Here is a 21,951-nt window from a genome sequence, read left to right as displayed (position 1 = left end):
ACCCATTTACATTTCAGGTTGATATTGTTATGTGTGAATTTGATCCTATCATTCTGATGCTAACTGGTTATTTTGCCCGCTAGTTGATGTAGTTTCTTCATAGTGTCAATGGTGTTTACAATTTGGCATGTTTTTGCAGTGGCTGGTACCAGTTGTTCCTTTCCATAATTAGTGCTTCCTTCAGGAGCTCTGGCAAGGCAGGCCTGGTGGTAACAAAATCTCTCAGCATTTGCTTGTCTGTAAAGGATTTTATTTCTCCTTCAGTCATGAAACTTAGTTTGGCTGGATATGAAATTCTGGGTTGAAAATTCTTTTCTTTAAATGTTGAATATTGGCCCCCAGTCTCTTCTGGCTTGTAGGGTTTCTGCTGGGAGATCTGCTGTTAGTCTGATGGGCTTCCCTTTGTGGGTAACCTGACCTTTCTGTCTGGCTGCACTTAACATTTTTTCCTTCATTTCAACCTTGATGAATCTGATGATTATATGTGTTGGGGTTCCTCTTTTTGAGGAATATCTTTGTGGTGTTCTATGTATTTCCTGAATTTGAATGTTGGCCTGCCTTGCTAGGTTAGGGAAGTTCTCCTGGATAATATCCTGAAGAATGTTTTCCAACTTGGTTCCATTCTCCCCATCAATTTCAGGTATACCAGTCAAACATAAATTTGGTCTTTTCACATAGTCCCATATTTCTTGGAGGCTTTGTTCGTTTCTTTTCACTCTTTTTTCTCTAATCTTGTCTTCTTGCTTTATTTCATTAAGTTGATCTTCAATTACTGACATCCTTTCTTCTGCTTGATCAGTTCAGCTATTGAAACTTGTGTCTGCTTCACGAAGTTCTCGTGGTGCGTTTTTCAGCTCCATCAGGTCATTTATGTTCTTCCCTACACTGGTTATTCTAGTTAGCAATTCATCTAACCTGTTTTCAAGCCTCTTAGCTTCCTTGCATTGGGTTAGAACCTGCTCCTTTAGCTCGGAGGAGTTTGTTATCACCCACCTTCTGAAGCCTACTTCTGTCAATTCGTCAAACTCATTCTCCGTCCAGTTTTGTTCCCTTGCTGGTGAGGAGTTGTGATCCTTTGCAAGAGAAGAGGCGTTTTGGTTTTTGGAATTTTTTATCCTTTCTCCACTGGTTTCTCCCCACCTTTGTGGTTTTATCTACCTTTGGTCTTTGATGTTGGTGACCTACAGATGGGGTTTCCGTATGGATGTCCTTTTTGTTGATGTTGATGCTATTCCTTTCTGCTTGTTAGTTTTCCTTCTAACAGGCCCCTCAGCTGCAAGTCTGTTGGAGTTTGCTGGAGGTCCACTCCAGACCCTGTTTGTTGGGGTTTCACCAGCAGAGGCTGCAGAACAGCAACTATTGCTGCCTGATCCTTCCTCTGGAAGGATCAAGGGGGCACCCACCAGATGCCAGCCAGAGCTCTCCTGTATGAGGTGTCTGTCATCCCCTGCTGGGAGGTGTCTCCTAGTCAGGATACACAGGGGTCAGGGACCTACTTGAGGAGGCAGTCTGTCCATTATCAGAGCTCAAACGCTGTGCCGGGAGAACCACTGCTCTCTTCAGAGCTGTCAGGCAGGGACATTTAAGTCTGCTGAAGCTGCACCCACAGCTGCCCCTTCCCCCTGGTGCTCTGTCCCAGGGAGATGGGGATTTTATCTATAAGTCCCTGACTGGGGCTGCTGCCTCTTGTTCAGAGATGCCCTGCCCACAGAGGTGGAATCTAGAGTGGCAGTAGACCTTGCTGAACTGTGGTGGGGTCTATCCAGTTCAAACTTCCCCTTGGCTTTGTTTACACTGTCAACATAAAACTGCCTACTCAAGCCTCAGCAATGGCGGACGCCCCTCCCCACACCAAGCTTCAGCATCCCAGGTTGATCTCAGGCTGCTGCAATAGCAGCGAGGATTTCAAGCCAATGGATATTAGCTTGCTGGGCTCCGTGGGTGTGGGACCCACTGAGCCAGGCACCGGAGGGAATCTCCAAGTCTACCGGTTGCGAAGACTGTAGGAAAAGCACAGTATCTGCGCAGGAGTGTACCGTTCTTCCTGGTACTGTCTCTCAGGGCTTCCCTTGGCTAGGAAAGGGAAATCCCCGACCCCTTGCACTTCCCGGGTGAGGTGACGCCCCTCCCTGCTTCAGCTCGCCCTCCGTGGGCTGCACCCACTGCCCAACAAGTCCCAATGAGATGAACCAGGTACCTCAGTTGGAAACACAGAAATCACCCACCTTCTGCGTGAATCTCACTGGGAGCTGCAAACCAGAGCTGTTTCTATTCGGCCATCTTGCTGGACCCTCCGCTCATTTTCAACTCATAATTTCTTAAGCAGGAGAAAACATTAGTTTCTCTAAGAGTTAAAGAATGCATTCCTTCAGAAATTGAATCCTTGAGGGTGTTTTTTTTTTTTTCAATTGCAGTAGAAAAACTTTCTGAACACACTAAATAGTGTTGTAAAAACATTACGTTATCTGACTCCTATACATATTGATATCTGACTTCCACTTTTGTTCTGTAAACAGGACTGCTAGGCAGTTTGCTACTCTTTTTGTGAATATCAATGTGACCTCTGAGCCTCACGAAGTGTCTGCCTTATGGTTCTTGTGGTATGTGAAGCAGTGTGGGGGCACCACTCGGATATTCTCTGTCACCAATGGCGGCCAGGTATGGTGTGTATGTGTCTGTTCTGAAACAAGAGCTTCATCTGTGATTTTGCTTTCTCCCAGGGCAGTGTCTTTAATAATTGCTTCAGTATTTTGAAACATGAATAATTAGCAGCGTGAAATTATCTCAAAAAATTTTCTGAAAAAAAAAATTTCTCATTTCCTTTTGTCACTCCTGAAAAGGAGTTCACAGATAAAGAATGTTTCATTTTGAATTAATTAGGTTTTGAGAATTAAGTTGCTTCCTTTTGGTGGCAGGTAAAATTAGGCTGTTTATGTAGGAGAAGCTAAATTCCTAAAATAATTTCCAAAATTCTAGAAATTGTACAATTATTGTACTTAAAATCATCTCTGTTCCAGATACCAGGTTTCTGTCCCATCTGTTTATCAGATTTATTCTTTTATGTTAACTGTTACAGAATGGAAGTGACTGTTCTTCCTTCTAATTCACACAAGTGATTATGGCCACTCTTGCAATAGTAAATTCTGCCTTTTGGATTCTTAGTTTTTGCTACCCACTTGAATTTGCCCAGTTTCCATATCATTTCCTTTATTAATAAGTAGACTTATTTGGTTCATTGGCTGGACACATGGCGAAGCCAGAATCCTAATTCCCCAGACTCTGAGATTCTCTGCTTCAACCCTTTCTGTTATCCAAAGAGAATGGGTATCTCTGTTCTATAAATGTTGTGCTTGGATGGTATGAGGTTTAATTAGTAGCAGTTTACTTCTAACTTAGGTTCTCTGAGTTCCCGAATTCTGAGTGCACAGTACAAGGTATAGAGTCTTTCTCTACCAAATGAATTATTCCTCTCCTGAGGAGGTCACCGGAAATCCCCAAGTTCTTGTGACACCAAGAGTCATTGCCCATTTGACCCTTAGCTTTGACAAACGCAGGACAGTTGCATTTTTTAAGTGTCTTTACTTACAGGCAGAAATGCCAGATTACTCCTTTTAGCCAGTATTTTACTTTCTGAGGTATTTTGATTCATATTTGATATTTGTGTCCTTCATTCAGAGGAGCCAGGATACTTCTAGCCAAATTCTACATGACCTTTTGGAAAATATGGTTCAGATGATTAATCTCAAACCATGATCACAATATTTTTCTAAAGAACTTAGGCTTATCCTGTAATTTAATTCAACAAATACTAGACCTGGAGGGGTGGACAGTGAACAAGACAGAAACAGTTCATGGTCTTTCCACCGCATTAAAACTCAAAATAACTCTTAGAAAACAGACCAGATTGGTCCGGGTTTCTTGAAGAAAGACGAATCATGAATTTAGGTCTGAACCACTATGGGAATTTTTTTCCTTTTTTTAAATTAATTTTTGAGACAGAGTCTCACTTTGTTGCCTAGGCTGGTCTCCAACTCCTGGGCTGAAGCAGTCCTTCCGCCTCAGCCTCTCAAAGTGCTAGGATCACAGGCATGAGCCACCATGCCTAGCCAGGAATATTTTTTATGAAGAACTTTGGTATTGTCATTAAAACAGTAGCCAGTTACAAAAGTGCAAAAATCACTGCATGGCTGCTTATGCAGTTTTCTGGAGGAGCATGATTGAGGAATCTGTTAAGTGGTGGGCTGTGCACTTCTAACCATTTAAAGAATCTTCTGGCCAGGCGCAGTGGCTTACACTTGTAATCCCAGCACTTTGGGAGGCCAAGGCGGCTGGATCACCTGAGGTCAGGAGTTCGAGACCAGCCTGGCTAACATGATGAAACCCCATTTCTGCTAAAAATACAAAAAATTAGCCAGGCGTCGTGGCACGCGCCTGTAATCCCAGCTACTCGGGAGGCTGAGGCAAGAGAATCACTTGAACCCAGGAGACGGAGGTTGCAGTGAACCGAGATCGTGCCATTGCACTCAGCTTGGGCAACAAGAGTGAAACTCCATCTCAAGAAAAAAAAAAAAAAAAAAAAAAGAATTTTCTATAATAGGCTAAAAATATCCTTCTGGTTCTTACCAAAAGCATTGTGTTAAGGAGTTACCTTCTTAGATTAAGCTGGAAACATTTCCATGGTGATCATAGCAGAAGGCAGGGGGTAGAGCACTTCTGGTCTTATAAGGGCCGCTCAAGAGAACTATTTAACAATATCTAAAGGAACAAGCAGATGCTTAGCCTTCACCCTCTGCCTCCACCTTGAAACTTACAGATAGTTTTGCAAAAAGTTACTCAAGATCTGATATTCCGATTCTTTTTATTTTTAAGATGGAGTCTAGTTCTGTCACTCATGCTGGAGTGCAGTGGCGCAATCTTGGCTCACTGCAACCTCCGCCTCCTGGGTTCAAGTGGTTCTTCTCCCTCAGCCTCCCGAATAGCTGGGATTACAGGCATGTGCCACCACGCCTGGCTAGTTTTTGTATTTTTAGTAGAGATGGGATTTCACCATGTTAGCCAGACTGGTCTTGAACTCCTGACCCCAGATGAGCCACTGCACCTGGCCCTTCTTCCCATTCTTAGAACATCATTTGGTGGTGACTAGTAGGACATGACTATCCCTAAAAGCACCCTGTAACTTTGTCTATAATATGGCACCATCTGCATCCTTACCTGCCTGGATAACCTCAGCCCAGAACTACAGGAATCAAAGGAAATTAGAAACCTCATCCTCTGGAGTAAGCACAGTGCCCGCCCCTTCCCAGGGCTCCCTCCACACCCTGCACTCTTGGGCATTTGAAGCCCACAAACTCGCTGATATTCCCACTTGTTCAGGGCAGCATTGGCATAGTGGAACATTTCTTCTGGTTCTGTGATTTTTATAAACTTTAATGGCTTTTCTTTGCTGGAAGCTGTGCAGGGAATGATCATTGAATTGTCTTGGCCAACTCTGCCTGTGTCCTAATGAATTCTTCTGACAGTTAAGTGTGCAGATATTGGAGGTGTGGCCTGTGACTTTCTGGAGGTTTTCTAATCAGTAGCCAATAGGATTTTCCTTCCTTGGGCTTTCATAATGTTTCCTGTCCTACCTACCTCCCCCTGTAGGAACGGAAGTTTGTAGGTGGATCTGGTCAAGTGAGCGAACGGATAATGGACCTGCTCGGGGACAAAGTGAAGCTGAACCAACCTGTCACTCATGTTGACCAGTCAAGTGACAACATCATCATAGAGACATTGAACCATGAACATTATGAGGTAACTCGGTTGAGTCAAAAGGAGCATATAGTAAATAGGCCTTGTGTCTTTTGCAGCTTCTAACCAGATACAATTCAAGCAGTAGCATAATTAATGCTGACATGTTTCCGCCTCAGTCTTCCAAATTACCAGCCTTGGTTGACCGACCTTGATCTGTTTTGTTGCCTTACAGTTGCCTCATTGTCTCATTTTGTATGTTTTTACTGCTCAATGTTGTTTAGAAGTGATAAAGATGATTTTTCATGCCTGCTACAAAGACTGCAGCTCACATTTGAGGTAATATTTTGCTTGTGTGTGTCTTAGTGCAAATACGTAATTAATGCGATCCCTCCGACCTTGACGGCCAAGATTCACTTCAGACCAGAGCTTCCAGCAGAGAGAAACCAGTTAATTCAGCGTCTTCCAATGGGAGCTGTCATTAAGTGCATGATGTATTACAAGGAGGCCTTCTGGAAGAAGAAGGGTAGGCTGCTATTATTCATGTTTAAACTATTATATGAAGAAATCACACTGTTTTAGGATTATTGAACAGAAGGTATTGAACAGAAACAAAGTATTTTCAAATTGGTAGAAAAAGGGTTAGAAATCTTGGTCTGTCAATTTCCTCGTATCCTTGGCCACACATAATGACCCCAAGAGCACTTGTTAGCAATGAGAGGGAAGAAGGAGATCACATCAGTCATAAGGCCACCATTGCCCTGGCTCCTGGCATCTGTCCTGCTTCTTACTTTTTATGAGCAGAGTGAGGTCAGCAGGCACCATGGAAAGAGCACTGCATTGAAGTTACACATTCCAGGACTTCGCTTGCTTGCTAGCATCAGACTGTAGGTGTAAAGTGGTGACAGTAATACCTACCACTAAGGTGTTGTGAGAATTAAATGAGGTGGGATCTTGGACTTAGAAAGCATCCCAGATGTGGTGGCTATTGTTGATAAGCATTCTGGTTATACTCATCAGATTCCCTCCTGCCACTTCTTCCCTGGATTGGGTCGTTCCCTCCAGCGCAGCCCTTCTCTTTCCTCATGTATGCTAGGAGCCAGGGTCATCTGACCATTTTTGTCATGCATTGGTTGGTCATAAGCCCTTTAGGTAAAGGTGATGGAGATGGGTCATTTTCTGTCTGTGGGTGAATAGACATCTTTATATATTCAGTGTGTGTATTTAACAAGGCATAGCATCTAGGATTGGGGCCAAGACCAAGAGTTTAAGATTTGCCTTCCTCTTAAAAAATAGTTTATATATATTTATGTGTGTATGGGTGTCTCTGATGAGCTTGGTCTCGATCTCCCATTGATTTTTCTCCTGGTTAAGATTACTGTGGCTGCATGATCATTGAAGATGAAGATGCTCCAATTTCAATAACCTTGGATGACACCAAGCCGGATGGATCACTGCCTGCCATCATGGGGTAAGTTAGAGCTGGCTGTTCTACATTTTCCAAATTGTGTTGATGTATTGGTGTGGATGCTGTCAAAGTATATTGCTTTGGAATTAAGCTCAAGCAATGATGAATAATGCTATCAAAATATGTAATGTATTAAAATACTGCAGTAATGTTTTGTGTGTAGCACAAGAATACTGGGAAACTTTACTAAAATTGACACCATTTTGAACTTGTACCCATGTATGTCTTTCTCTCACACAAAGCTTACATGTTGAGGACAGAGTGAAAAAAAGCAGCTAGACAGGCAGTATGGTAGCCACCCCTGCCTACAGGCAGAATGTCCACAGCCATTCTGAAATGAGAACTAACCACTTTATTCTATCAAAAAATTCTAAATGGAGGGGTTCTCGATTTTATCCTTTTCTCCATTCCAGATATCTGCTACATAGCAAATGTTAGTTGTCACCCTAAGATATAAGATAGCTGACCAATTAGGAGGCACAGTTCAGAGTTGAGCCAGGCCTTGATTGGATGGCATGGCAGTTTTTCTGGTGGGTCACTCTAGTTATCCTTCACCAGTGGTGCTTCACTTAACCTCCGAAGTGTGCAGATGTTCCAGGATCTGGTTCTGTGTAGGGAAAATGAGAGCTCTTCCCTTCTCTTCCCATTCCGGCACACAGCTGCCCTACTCGATGGGGGTTAGGGGGTCCCGAGAAGGAAGTGGGGTCTCCACAAAGGAATTGCTAAGGAGTTCCACAGCCTCCCTGTTGCCTGCCTTTTGGCCTCCTCAAAAACTATGCAAATAAAAGGCGATCTGTTCTGCCACTCCGTAACAAAAGAACATAGCTTCAGTAGCAATCAAGTGACTTTTTCTCCCCTTTACCCCTGGGAAATGCATACCTCTTGCTCAAAGGGAAAGGTGAACTCATGCACATCATGTCATTGAAGGAAAATTACAAAGGCAAAAGGAGCAGACCCACATCCCAGGGAACTTAGAAAGCAGGTTGTGCTGCTGGGTTACTAATGAGACGTTTTATAACCACCTCTCTCACTGTAACATATAAGAACACCAGCCTCCCTGAGAAAGGCAGGTGCTTACAACATAATGACCGTTGGAATAACACATCCTCTTCATCTCTAACCCCAATGGGCAGAAAAGGATATAGGTTGTTTGGGTAGTTTGACATCATCTTCTATATGCCAGAGAAAAGCAGGAGGTTCAGGTACAGGTTTCAGGAGAATGTCAGTGAAGACCAATCCAACTGTGAATGGAAGAGCATTGATGTTTTTCTTGCCCTAGGAGTTAGATATAGTGATGTCTTCTGCCATTTTGGGCTTTCTTTCTTTCTTTTTTTTTTTTTTTGAAAGTAGAACTCAATATTTTGATGATTTTACTTAAGATAAATAGTATAAAAGGAAAATGTTAAACAGTTGTGTTCTGTGGACAGCGGGGCTAAAACAAATATAAAATAATAATAATTGGTTATAGAGAACCAAGTATAGAAGATGAGAGTTTCCTTGGAAACTGAGGAATAGCAAAATAATCTGTTTCTTGGCGATGTGGTGTTAAAAATTAAAGCTACCATTTATTGAGCGCTGGTTGTGGGTGCAAGTTTTTATGTGTACAATGCTTTTGGGCTTTCTTCAGCATTATTATTAACTAGGTTATTCAGGGCTCAAATAACTGACCTGCTGTTAATGGAGTTATTTAGGCAATTCTTAGAAAGTGATATTCTAATTTCTTTCATCTTGACACTTGCCTCCACCCTGCTCTTTGCTCATGGCCACAGCCACGAAAACCTTGAAGATAGGGGTGGTAATTGCCCAGCACTGTGTTTCTAATAACCTTTTGGAAACTAGAAAGGACGTTGTACTTTAGAACTGTGAAACATTTCCAACACAAAGCCAGCATGTTTAATTTCCTCAATAAAACACCAAAGTAAGTTAAAGCTTATTTATCCGTAGTTGGGATTAGATCAAAGAGATTATTTCATTCATGACTTGAGATTTGGCAGAAATAACCAACACTAACTGCCCTTTGGGAAGGGAACTGTAAAAAGTATACAAGACGAGTTGACTAAAAATGTTTTCAGATAAATCATTTAATCTTTTATCAGATATTGATGATTAAAAAATACTATATACATCTAAACATACTGATTCTTACATAAACCCAAAATCTAACTAAAATGATCAATAACAAGCTGTAACTTAAGGTGTTAAATCATGCAAAATTATGACTATATTCCATAAAGTTCAATAGTTCAGATTTCCTAAATAGTCCACAGCTTTCTCTGAAATGCTATTCTCTGCATTAACATACGTTTTTGCTTCTCAGAGTGATCTCAAATAACAGCCCTAAAGGAACTGCCAATCCAATTTGAGGAACACTTTAATTTGGGGGTAGGGAGAGGAGGAAATATCTGTTTTTTGCACTGATCTATCTGTCCTTTTGGTCTTGAATAAAAGAAATACACATTTAAAAACTTTTTAATGGAAAAATAATTTCATTGTCCTTTAGATCATTTGGATTTTTTAAAGCTTTCTTTGTTTTTTTTTGTTTTTTTTTTTTTATTGAGACAGAGTCTCACTCTGCCGCCCAGGCTGGAGTGCAGTGGTGCGATCTCCGCTCATTGCAAGCTCTGCCTTCCGGGTTCACACCATGCTCCTGTCTCAGTCTCCCAAGTAGCCGGGACTACAGGCACCCACCACCACGCCCCACTAATTTTTTGTATTTTTAGTAGAGACGGGGTTTCACTGTGTTTGCCACGATGGTCTCGATCTCCTGACCTCGTGATCCACCCGTCTCGGCCTCCCAAAGTGCTGGGATTACCGGCGTGAGCCACAGCGCCCAGCCGAACGCTTTCTAATAATAGTGTAACTAAGGACTTCATGTCACAATTCAATTCTTTTAAATATACATGCAGTTAGTAATATCAGTATAATAAATAGAATCTATTTGATTAAAGGGGAGCAGGCAGGTTATAACTGAGTTTTATTGAGTTACTTTATTTGGGGACTATATCAGGTCAGTTTCCAGGGAAACTGACACAGAGCTGGAGATTTGGGTGCTGGAGGTTTATTGGGAAGTGCTCTGGGGATGACTACCTATGGCGGAAGGATTAAGCAGAACTTGAGCTCCAGTGTTGTCCCAACAAAGGCCTCCCCCATTCCCTTGGAAGTTCTGGAGCTGGGTGGCCCTTCAGAGTTGTCTTCAACTGCATCTAGGTCAGGACAACTCTGGGGAGGGGTGGGACCTTGAGCAAGGCATTCTCTGCTGTCCCGTCCAATTACTGGGGAAGATTTCAGCTGTGAGCTAAGAGTGATGATTGCCTTGTCCCAAAGGGAGGCCTGGGGGGCCCACCGTGGCCTCCACTACAGACACATGTTTATATTTGTTTTTCCAGCTTTGATAACGTATTTGGCAGAAGGCAACAGTCATTACCAGAATGATCATTTGGCACAACATTAATTCATTCAACATTTGATTTCCTACTGTATGCCAAAAACCATGTTAAACTTTAGAAGTAAAATATTGAATAGGAGATCACTGGTCATGTAGGGAATCACAGCCTAGCAGGGGTTTTGGACACACAGGCAGACTAAAGACAACATGGCATTTGCCCTAGTAGAGGAGGAGAGTCTGAGAGAGTTCATTTAATGCTGAATAGCTACAGGTTAAGAATACTTCAAAAAGAAAGGGCAGCTCTTAAGATAAACAGCTGTAACCTGATCATTCAATGTAACCTCTCTCTCCAGCTTCATTCTTGCCCGGAAAGCTGATCGACTTGCTAAACTACATAAGGAAATAAGGTAAGAGATTTATAACTGAAAAATAGATGAAAAAGTTAGCTTTGTATTGTGTTTTTGCACTGACACTAGTAGAATAACATGAGGAAAAACACAATACTTCACAAATATTCTCAAAATTCCAACAAACCAACCTTTTGTATTTTGCTATAGCCCTCGACCTAGCCCTTGCCCATGTGCATATATTAATTTTACATGTTTGTGTTTATTTTACAATGGTTAAGAGGTAGGATTTCCCTGTGAGATGGATGGAGAAAATAATAGAAAATATTAGCTGTGAAAAAAGCTGTAAAAACCGAATCCCAATCCCCTTTCAAGGCCATAATCCTTTTCTAAGATCCTCTGACATGGACTTTCTAAAAAGTGTATTTAACTTGTAGCAACTTGTGTACATGAAAGTATTCACTACTGATTATCTGGGACACAGTTCTGATGTTCCCTTATCTGAAAGTTTCCTAATATAAAATTTATTTTAGGACAGTGGCTTTTTGTTTTGTTTCTTTCTCCCTTTCTCTTTCTGTCATGGTATATTTGTTTTGTTTTGTTTTGGAATCCTTTGTTCAATTAAAATCTTACCTGGAGAGGTTAGCCTTTTAACATCAGAGTTATTTGGCTGTTGGAGGGATGCCTCTGGGTAGCCCTAAAACCTCTGCTAGCTTTTAAAGAGGTCCAATACATACACAAAAATACAGACTTTTCTCTGAATGTAATTAAAAAAATTAAACAGCTAACCCATTAGCAGCCCTTGCTTTGGGAGTTACTCTGATGACTTTAGAAGTGGGGGAAAGGCTGCAGAATGAGTTCCTACATGTGCACACGGATTTGTTTATTTGAACAACCGTGAGATTCAACAATCTCATGGTTTGCATGTAAGCTTTACAGGGAAGAAACTCCCAGCTTCAATCCCTGTCAGGTTCTTCTCTGTTCACTGTAAGTGGTAAATGGTTGAATCTCAACAACCATGAGATTGTGGAATCTCATGGTTGTTAAAAATTAACTCTACTCACTCAGTAGAGGAGGGATTTGGGGTCCAGTGATAGGGCATGATTTGTTCAAGGCTCCATAGCTAGTGTCTTAGTGCATTTGTGATACTGTAACAAATGCTTGAAACTGGGCAATTTATAAAGAATAGAAACTTATTTCTCACAGTTCTAGAGGCTGGGAAGTCCAAGATTATGATGCCAACAGATTCAATTCAGTATTTGGTGAGAGCCTGTTCCATAGGTAGCACTTTCTCACATGGCAGAAAAGGCAGAAGGAGGAAGGACAAAAAGGGATGAAGGTGGTGTCCTCACTTGGAGGAAGGCAGAAGGGCAGAAAGGGCCTAGCTAGTTCCCTCCAGCCCACTTATAACGGCACTAATCTATTCATAAGGGCAGAATCTTCCTGATTTCATCATTTCCCCAAAGACCCCACCTCATAATACCATCATCTTGGAGGTTAAGTTCCAACATTTAAATTTTGGAGGGACACATACATTCAAATCATCGCAGCTAGCTTGTGACAAAGTCTGGAGTAGCATATAATGCATACTTTTTCATTACACCACACTAAGCTGACATTTTCTTTTGGATTTCCTGCTTTCCCTCCTTATTAATAGTAAAATAAATACCAGCCTGTAGGTAGACATTTGGTTATGATTCCACACAGTGGCTGAACTTCTCAAAAGTTCTTGTAAGGCAAAACCCTTACTGCATATGTCATTGACAAAAACAGTGGTTCCCAGATCTGACTGCATCAAAATATCCCAAAGGATGTTTGGAAAATATGTTTTTATAAGACTTATATATTGTGATTGAGTAGATTTGAGGTGGGGCCTGCCTATTTGTATATTTCAACAAGGCTTTCAGGTGATTATGACAAGCAACCAGATTTAGAAACCAGTGAATAAGTTCAACAAGATGATTTGCACAGTGGCCTCTTTTGGCCATCACTTAGGTTCTGTTATTTTTAGAACCAAATTAATCAATCAGTGCATTGTTTTAACATCCTTGCCTTAGATATCTTTTCCAAAAATTTTTAATTTTAAAGGGAAGAAGGGAAAAGGAAAGATAATTTCCTGTGTTTGTATGAACTCATCCTTGGCTCTTCTAATAATATGAAATACAGTAAATAATGACTTATAACTATTATAATTGTTTTTAACATTCATGAATGAAAACTAACTACAGTGGAGGTTGATTGGATTTCAGGTTTCACTCTGCTTTAATAAAAATTTTATTACACATCCAGAAAGTAAGTTAAGCAGGCCTGGCGCAGTGGCTCACACCTATGATCCCAACACTTTGGGAGGCTGAGGCAGGCAGATTGCTTGAGTGTAGAAGTTGAAGACCAGCCTGGGCAACATAGAGAAACCCTGTCTCCACAAAAAATAGAAAAATTAGCCGGGCATGGTGATATGTATCTGTAGTCCCAGCAATTTGGGAGGCTGAGGCGAGAGGATCACCTGAGTCCAGGGAGGTTGAGGCTGCAGTGAGCCATAACCGTGCCACTGCATTCCAATTTGAGTGACAGAGTGAGACCCTATCTCAGAAATAATAGTAATAAGTTAAGTACTGTTGAGCTTTTTTAGAATGATCATTGCCGATACTTTCATTTTCTAATTAACTCAAAATGTCTGAATTATTGCTTGTAACACCCTTGTGAAGTAGATGTTAGAATTAGTCATCTCTTCATAGACTATGCAAAGAGGGTACCATAGTAGGCTGAGGATGGATTTTGACTGAACAAATATTTCCTGAGTACCTGCTATGGGCAGATTACTCAGAAGCGTAGAGCCTTACCCTGCTATTAATTAGCTGAGCAAAATCAAACAAATCTCTGCAGTTCCCTGAGCCTCGGTTTCCTCATCTCTGAAATAAGGGGCTTGAATCAGGCTGAGAGAGACAGACAGGCAGACAGTAGTCTTGAGACTTCTTCCCATTATTCCTTTCCTTTATGACTTTTTATGTATAATGTGAGCAGCTCTTTGAAGGAAGCCAGACTTTCTCTGACTGTCCTGAAATTTAACTATCCACCTAAATATCGATCTAATGTTGCATGACATCATCTCAGGAGTGGCATTTGACTCTCCCTTAAAACCTTCCATGGAAAATGGTGACAATAAGCAAAGTTTATAATCCGCCTCCTCCTCCTGACTTTATACCTATGAGGTGAATGTTCTGGAAGTTATATAAATGGTATAAGTGTGAGGATTTAGATAAATTTATAAGGTTACACTTTATCCCACATTATTCAGAGAAATGGGGGGCATGTCTTTAAAATATTTTCTAATGTAATTGGCAACATAAAATTGTATATTTCTAAATCTCGATTTCTTTATTACCAGGAAGCTTGAGCTCCCCCCGCCCTGCATAATTTTGTCTCTTCAGCTTTTAATACTTGTCTTATAGATTTGACTCAAACCTTTTGCCACATTTTTAAGCAAATATTTTTCCAGTTGCTTGTTATCCCTTAACAAATATTTTAGAGCATTTTCAAATGTTTAAACTATATTAAAACTATAAAAGGTAAATAGGAAAAGTATATAACTGGATCAGTGTGAACCTATGCAAACAAATCCAGAAATAAAACCATTAATTTCTAAAACAGGTGATTTTAGTAAATTAGACCTTTTAAAAAAATTCACCATGAGTAGTTGTGAGTTAAAATGTATTTCATTTCAAAAAGAGTTTATATAAGTACAACCACTAATTTTTTCAGACATGAAAATACCATGTTCTGGGCTAGTCATTTAGATAATGAATTATGAGAATAACGAAAGGCTGTGTTTGAGGTAACATTAGCATATTGTGCCCATCCCTCAGATACACTTTGAAATACTGTGGTCCACAGATCCTTCTATCAAGTGACAAATTCCTAGACTGAAATGACTGTAGATACTTTCTGTATAGCATATCTTATGTTATGCTTAAAAGATTAAATGAGCTTTATATGTTTGTAGGTAATTAAAACACAAGTATAGGATAGTTGAAAGACACCATCACTTATACTATAGACTTGTAAAAGGGATCATTTTAGAATTCTACGTATTCCAGAAAAGTTATATAGAATCAGTTCCTAAGACTGGCTAAACTTAATTGAATCCATTTTTCCCATTTTTATCTCAAGCAGATATCATATTAGGTAGCGAAAGAGGCAAAAATGTAAAAAAGAAAAGAATAATTCCATTGGATCCTCAAATTAAATGACTATTGAGGCATCGAAAGTTAATTTGAGCGCAGGGATTCATGGAACTGCTCATTTGTGCAGTTACAGAAGGCCATGGATTTTAATTTTTCTGTAATAAATCTGGTTGATACCAAGAGCTCTAGAACTCACTGGATTTATTCTATACCCATTAGTTACTCCTTCCCTAATTTTTTTTTTTTTTTTTTGGCTCTGTTTTATAGGAAGAAGAAGATCTGTGAGCTCTATGCCAAAGTGTTGGGATCCCAAGAAGCTTTACATGTAAGAAACTCCCAGCTTTAATCCCTAGCAGGTTCTTCTCTGTTCATTATAAGTAGTAAAGCAAAGTAGATTCTGATTTTCTGACAGTCTTATGAAGAGCGTATAAAGCGATATGCTTAACTTGGAGGATAAACTTCAGCAGTCACAAAAGGTTATTAAAAGCTGGTGTCAGGTGCATGTAATTTCTGACGCAGCAACTCCTTTGGGCTGTTTAAATGTTCACTAGATAACTGGCAGCCAATTGTAATGAGAGCCTAGAGCCGCAGGGATTATGTCAAGAATGGGTGAGATGGGTTCCCAGAACAGTCGTGTCCTCAGTCAGTGTCACTTACCTGCTGCACAATTAAATTCCAGATATGTCATCATTTGTTGGCGAAGGCAAAGTAGTATGGTACTTGACAAGATGGACTGAATCTAGAGTCTCTTCCCAGGTCAAAGTCATACTAATTTATTTTTCCATGTGTGAACTCAATTCACAACTCATTTAGGAATATCAGTGCTTTCAATCCACCACTGAAAGCAATTAGGAGAATGAAATTACGTCTTTTTGGAAAAAATACCAATAGCTGGGGGCTCTTTCAGGGGTTTGCCTCTAAACTGTTCAAATAATACACTTTGTGAATGTGCCAGGGAAATTAGAGAAGGTTCTCTCATGTCCCCTAGGAAACATTTTTCATCTGAATTGCCCCTTTTGAGTGGAATTCCCATCATTCATGTTTCCAGCTTAGAGAAGGCGTTGGGAAAAAAGTCTTTCTTAGACATTTGTTTGTCTTCTGCCTCCTTCTTCCCACCAGCAATAATGCCTGGTAGATGGGGAAGTAAAGTCTGTTATTAGAGACTCCAGAGATTTGAGCAGACCTTTCCACAAGCTGAATTGTTGATGGGGTTTCCTATAGACTTAGCTCCAAAGACTTCAGAATCTGCATGGATGGATGGATACCCCTCTCTCCCAGATGCTGGAATACTTCCATGTCTTCCCTAATCAAGAAAATGGGAAGAGCAAAGGATACATGTTTTGCCACATGGTCCGTCACAAAAGGCCATTACTTGGTACTCTCATGTTTCCCCTTAAGTGAGTTGGAAAAACAGGATCTTCTTTATTTTCTTAATGTAAACTTTTTGTTAAAGCAACGATATTGTTGACTTGCAGCATTTCAGCTTTGTTTTCTCTTTTGCATTTTCTTCCCCACTGAACTGCAGCCAGTACACTACGAAGAGAAGAACTGGTGTGAGGAGCAGTACTCTGGGGGCTGCTACACGGCGTACTTCCCTCCTGGGATCATGACTCAGTATGGAAGGTATTACACAAGCACTACGCCAATTAATCCAAGACCTGTGCCAAATTTAAAAGGAAAAGCAGAGTTCAGTGGGAATTCTAGAAATAGTTGTCAAAATCCCCATTTCTTATGTCCCAGATAATACTTGTATATTTCTGGATGTCCATAGAAAAATAAGGATGTCATTACATAGAACAATAGCTGTCAGCATATAGAACAACAGCAGAACAGTGGGGAGGATTTCAGATGTGAACAGTGCTTGTGAGAATGAAGCAAGCTGCAGTGTCCTCCAAGGGGCCTTCGTGAGCTCAACTTGACATTTTAGTCTCACATGACTGCCTTAGGCTCCTTGGCGCCAGTCAACACAGAACAACATTGGACGTTGTTTATCCAACACGTCTGTCTTGCCAACAGAGCATCTGCAGACAGTTCTCTTCAGGGGAAGAGTCCTCACTGTATACAGTTGAGGTGTGAGGAAATGACATCCACGTGGGGTGGGGAAGTCCACCTTGACCTAGAAGCCCCTTGCCCCATGGAAGCCATTATCTCTATGCTTCATAGGCATAGTGTCCAGTAACTTGCTCAGTTATAAGACTTGCTCAGTTACAAGAGACACCACACTCAGGGAAGCCCAAAGTGATAGCCTCCTACCAGGTATTTACAATTCATTTAGAGTCCTCCCAGCCTGGATGCAGTTTACTAATGTGGGGGCGGGAGGGGAGGCACTTTTAGCATAAGTGGTGCTGCCTCCATAGATGGCATTACACCTTCATCTGGTTTCCAGAGAGACAGAGCTAGAATGTTAATACAAGGTCACATTTGTCCACCGAAAAGGAAGAAGTATTTATTAACCTTTTTGTTACAGGAGGTTTTGGTCTGTTTTTTTTTTTTTTTTTTCTTCTTAAGTGATTCAAATCGCCTTTGTTTAACAATAGCAGGATCGATGAACTGGATTAGTTCTGGCATCAAAGTAGAAGTCTTAGAAGACAAGACTAAGATAAGGAATAGATGAAGCCCAGGGTTCTGGAATTGGAAAAAGGAGTGCCAGCGGGTTGAGATGAAGGCCATCAGGGTGGGGGGCAAGACATGCAGCTTGGGAGAGTTCATGAAACTAGCTGTGGACATGGCAGGAGTCAAAGCCAAGAAAGTTGGAGGGGATAGCTGTCCATTCAGTCCAGCCCTTCTTTGTAAGAGGAGACCCATTTCCTTGCCCTCAGCCAGTCCCTAGAGAAGCTCAGAGAAGCTAACTGTACAGAGGTTGTTTTCTTAAAGAGACACACCCATATAATGTCTCAGGTCTCTCCTTTGCCAGAAATGACAGTTAACGTCCCTGTCTTCCCACTTGCCACTGTCGTTCCTCCTGACACACTGGGAGTGCCTGCAAAGCTCGATCTGTGGCTGTTCTCAAGAAGAGTGTACCCTCCCCCGAGAAAGACAGGAGAGGGAGAAGAATGGACTGCCAACAGGAAAACATAGCAAAGAAATCTGATTTGGGGATTGAATACATGTTCTTATATTCCAGCTCTGGCTGGCTTGGCAAAGGTCAACATCCCCTTTAATGATTGATGATCTGATGGCCTGATTCTCCCTGGCTTGAAAGTTCAGATCCTCTATGCAGACCCAGAAAACAAAAAGTGACCCTTCACCTTGGGCTAAGTCATACGGGTGTTTTTTTAAACAGTCCGAATTTCTGTGCCTTCTGCAGACTAAATGAGGGCAGTGCTTGGCTCGTTTACCCTGCCCACCTTCCCAAGTAACTCTGTGTAACCTCTTGTTTCCCTTGAAGGGTGATCCGTCAACCCGTGGGCAGGATTTTCTTTGCGGGTACAGAGACTGCCACAAAGTGGAGCGGCTACATGGAAGGGGCAGTTGAGGCTGGAGAACGAGCAGCTAGGGAGGTAAGCAGGAAAGCCCAGGCTCTCTCCCTCCTGAGTCACGGCAACGTTTTTGGCATCTGGTCTTGCTAGTTCTGGACACTGATAGAATCTGTATGTCCATTTCTCTGCCCCTCACTCATGGGGCTCATCTGTGGCTAGCAGGGCCTTGAATCTGTAGAAACTATCCAGCCTCTTTTCATAATACCATGGTCACTTTCTTTCAGGTCTTAAATGGTCTCGGGAAGGTGAACGAGAAAGACATCTGGGTAGAAGAACCTGAATCAAAGGTCAGTTTGGTGGCTCTGGGCACTCTCTCTCCTTAAACCCATCATGGAACATAAAACTCACATCTCCCTTCTTCTAGCCTCTGATTTAATTATAGATGCAACTATCCCAGGGGTCTCCATGCATGGACCTTGCAGATGTGTTTTGTTCCTCCATGTCAGCATGAGTTTTTTGCTCATGATCTGTGTTCCTTCATCTAGGACGTTCCAGCGGTAGAAATCACTCGCACCTTCTGGGAGAGGAACCTGCCTTCTGTGTCTGGCCTGCTGAAGATCATTGGATTTTCCACATCAGTAACTGCCCTGGGATTCGTGGTGTACAAATACAAGCTCCTGCCACGGTCTTGAAGTTTTATTCCTATGCTCTCTACTCATTGATTTTCAATATCACCAAAGGAAAATATTGACAAATTTAAAGGCTGTGTCACTGGGCCATTTTTAAGTGTACTGGATTTAACTACCTTTGGCTTAGTTCCAATCATTGCTAAAGTAAAAACAATTCAACGAATCGCCTAATTAATTTCAGTAAGATCAAGCTCCATCTTCTTTGTCTGTGTAAACCAACTCATGTGAATTGATAGAATAAAGCCTTGTGATCACTTTCTGAGATTCAAAAAGTTAAAGGTGATGTGCTCATCAGAAACAATTTCTGTGTCTTATTTTTATTCCCGTCAATGCAAAATACCTGATGATTTCAGAAACAAAGTATTTGACTTTCTCTCTGTGGAGGTGGAGTAGGTGAAGGCCCAGCCTGTGACTGTCCTTTTTCTTCCCTTAGGCAATGGTGAAGTGTCATTACAGAGCCTAGAGGCTCCCAGCCTCCTGGAGGAAGCAGCCTCCACTTTGGATCAGGAAATAGTAAAGCAAAGCAGTGTTGGGGGTAAGCGGCATGCAGACCCTCAGACCAGAATGGGGACATCTTGTAAGCTGCTGCCTCAGGAATCTCCTGACCACTTCTAATTCCTCTGACTTTTCTAGACATCTAGTCTCAGTGCTAGCTTATTTGTATTTTTCCTCTTTCACTTCTTATGGAGGAGAGTGTTTAACTGAGTTAGAATGTTGAGACTGACTTGCTGTGACTTGTGTGCAGCTTTCCAGTTGAGCAGAGGAAAATAGTGGCAGGACTGTCCCCTGGGAGGGCTCCCCGCTTAGCTCTGTGTGGGACCAACTGCAATTGGCATCTTCTCTTCCCCCTGGAAGGCAGCTAGACACCGACGGATCCTTGTCAGTTGTAACATTCTATTTCAACTTCGGGAAAGCAGCAGTTTTCTTTTTTTTTCCCTATGACCACAGAATTAGACATACCTCTCAACTTACATATGTCTTCAACATGGTTACCTCTGCATAAATATTAGCATAGCATGCCAATTTCTCTTGAGTACTGAAATACACATGAGAAATTTGACTTTTATTTGTTGAGACTATCAAACAGAAAAGAAATTAGGGCTCTAATTTTCTTAAAGCAAGCTCGCTTTAAGGAAGCAAAATTGAGTCATTTTATATATGAAGACTAAGTTCTCTATCTTAGGAGTAATGTCGGCCAAGAAGGGTGCCCACTTCTTGTTTTCCCATTTTAAAAATTCAGATTTTAAAAGCCCTTTCCAAAGATTTCAGCCGTAAAATGCTTCTTTTTAAAAATGTATCAACATATTTTTATTTAAGGGGAATTAACAATTGCCAGGGGAAGCCAGCCAACCCAGTTTATTATATCATTAACCTTATAAATTCAAACCTAAGTTGCTGGACCCCGGTGTGAGGGCATACATCTTCCAAAGTTCTGCCTATCCTAAGAGCTGGATTTTTCTGCTGCTCTTTGTCTTGCAGTTTAGCTAATTTAGGAGTTTTGAGAATGTATTGGATATGCTCCAGTACATACGGAGTTGCCGCATATTATATCAAACTGCTTTGAGAAAGCTCGTCCTTAATCTATTGCAGTTGTTTCTATTAACTTACTGATTAACTCAGTCCTGACACACCTTTTGGGAAATGCTGACTTAAACTCCTTAACTGGCAACAGTTGGAACAGTAATCAGTTTGTTAACATATTTAAAGTCTTGAATATGGAAGAACTCATAAGTATGTGATTTACCCTTTTCAATTTTTTGGAAAACCATTTAATTTATTCTAATTAGATTAACCCTGTTAATCTACGGATTGGATATCAAAATGAATGCCAGTCCAGATGTGCCTAGACACGAAATTGGAGCTGAGGACTCTCACCATATGCGAGTTCATCCAGTATGAAGATACCATAAGCCTTTTCTCTGAACCAGAGAAATGAAAGTCAGTTTAAGAGGCTGATACATCTTGGCCCTGTTAAGGCATCCACTTCACAGCCGTGAAGGCTGAGTCAGCCCCACTCCATAGGTAGGCCAAGAATTAGATTTTAAACTTTCATCTGTCTGTCCCAGTTAACTGTTAAATAAGGCCTTATCCTCCACTGAAGAGTATGGATTGAAGGACTGTGAACTATGTTTAGTCTGATTGTGAAATTGGTGCCTAATGTTCCATGTCTGAAGTTTGCCCCAGTGCTACATGTTGGAGTAGACCTATGTGTGTGCTTTGCCATTGAAGTAAGATTTTGCCTGTATGGTACTGTTTTGTTTGTTAATAAAGTGCACTGCCACCCCCGATACAGACTCGACTCCTGTATTGAGTTGATAGCTCTATGCAGAAAGTTCAATGGCTTCTTATAGCAAGAGGTCACAATGAGGCATTGTCCATGGAGGATAGGCTTAGGAAATCGTTTGATATCGACTGCAAATTCTCAAAGTTGAGTTTGACTCTCATGTGTTATTGAGGTTTTCTGGGAACTGATTAAATGCTCAAACACTGTAGCCTGCCTGACTGGGCCACAGATGTGGATTCTGGTCCAAGTTTTCTCACCTAATTAGCTTATGATACCTTGAGCAAGTCACTTTGGTTCTCTCGGTCTCCACATCTGGAAAAGGTTGGGTTGCATTAGATGGCTTCTAAGCATTCTTTTCATGGCAGCATAATGTGGTCTATGCATTTTGTTGCCAGGGCTGTATTTTTGCCTATTGGTATGCCAGGGGCAAAAAATTCAGTCTTTCTGT

At 41.3% G+C, this 21,951-nt stretch overlaps 1 protein-coding gene across 2 annotated transcripts in view; it reads left to right on the top strand.

The window, feature by feature from the left end:
* MAOA (monoamine oxidase A) overlaps positions 1-21,507 on the top strand; it is an 85,194-nt gene extending 63,687 nt beyond the window's left edge. For both annotated transcript variants that reach the window (XM_025372113.1, XM_025372114.1), the window contains 10 exons: positions 2,517-2,658; positions 5,644-5,793; positions 6,097-6,256; positions 7,105-7,201; positions 10,937-10,990; positions 15,379-15,436; positions 16,637-16,734; positions 18,500-18,611; positions 18,815-18,877; positions 19,076-21,507. In XM_025372113.1, coding sequence (XP_025227898.1) covers positions 2,517-2,658; positions 5,644-5,793; positions 6,097-6,256; positions 7,105-7,201; positions 10,937-10,990; positions 15,379-15,436; positions 16,637-16,734; positions 18,500-18,611; positions 18,815-18,877; positions 19,076-19,222 — 1,081 coding nt within the window. In that variant the 3' untranslated portion in view covers positions 19,223-21,507. The remainder of the gene's footprint in view (positions 1-2,516; positions 2,659-5,643; positions 5,794-6,096; positions 6,257-7,104; positions 7,202-10,936; positions 10,991-15,378; positions 15,437-16,636; positions 16,735-18,499; positions 18,612-18,814; positions 18,878-19,075) is intronic.
* The last annotated feature ends 444 nt before the right edge of the window (positions 21,508-21,951 follow it).

This window comes from Theropithecus gelada, chromosome X, assembly GCF_003255815.1.
Source record: "Theropithecus gelada isolate Dixy chromosome X, Tgel_1.0, whole genome shotgun sequence".
NCBI classification, from domain to species: Eukaryota; Metazoa; Chordata; class Mammalia; order Primates; family Cercopithecidae; genus Theropithecus; species Theropithecus gelada.
Note: the sequence above shows the minus strand (reverse complement) of the source record. Positions and strands in the feature narration are given on the sequence as shown.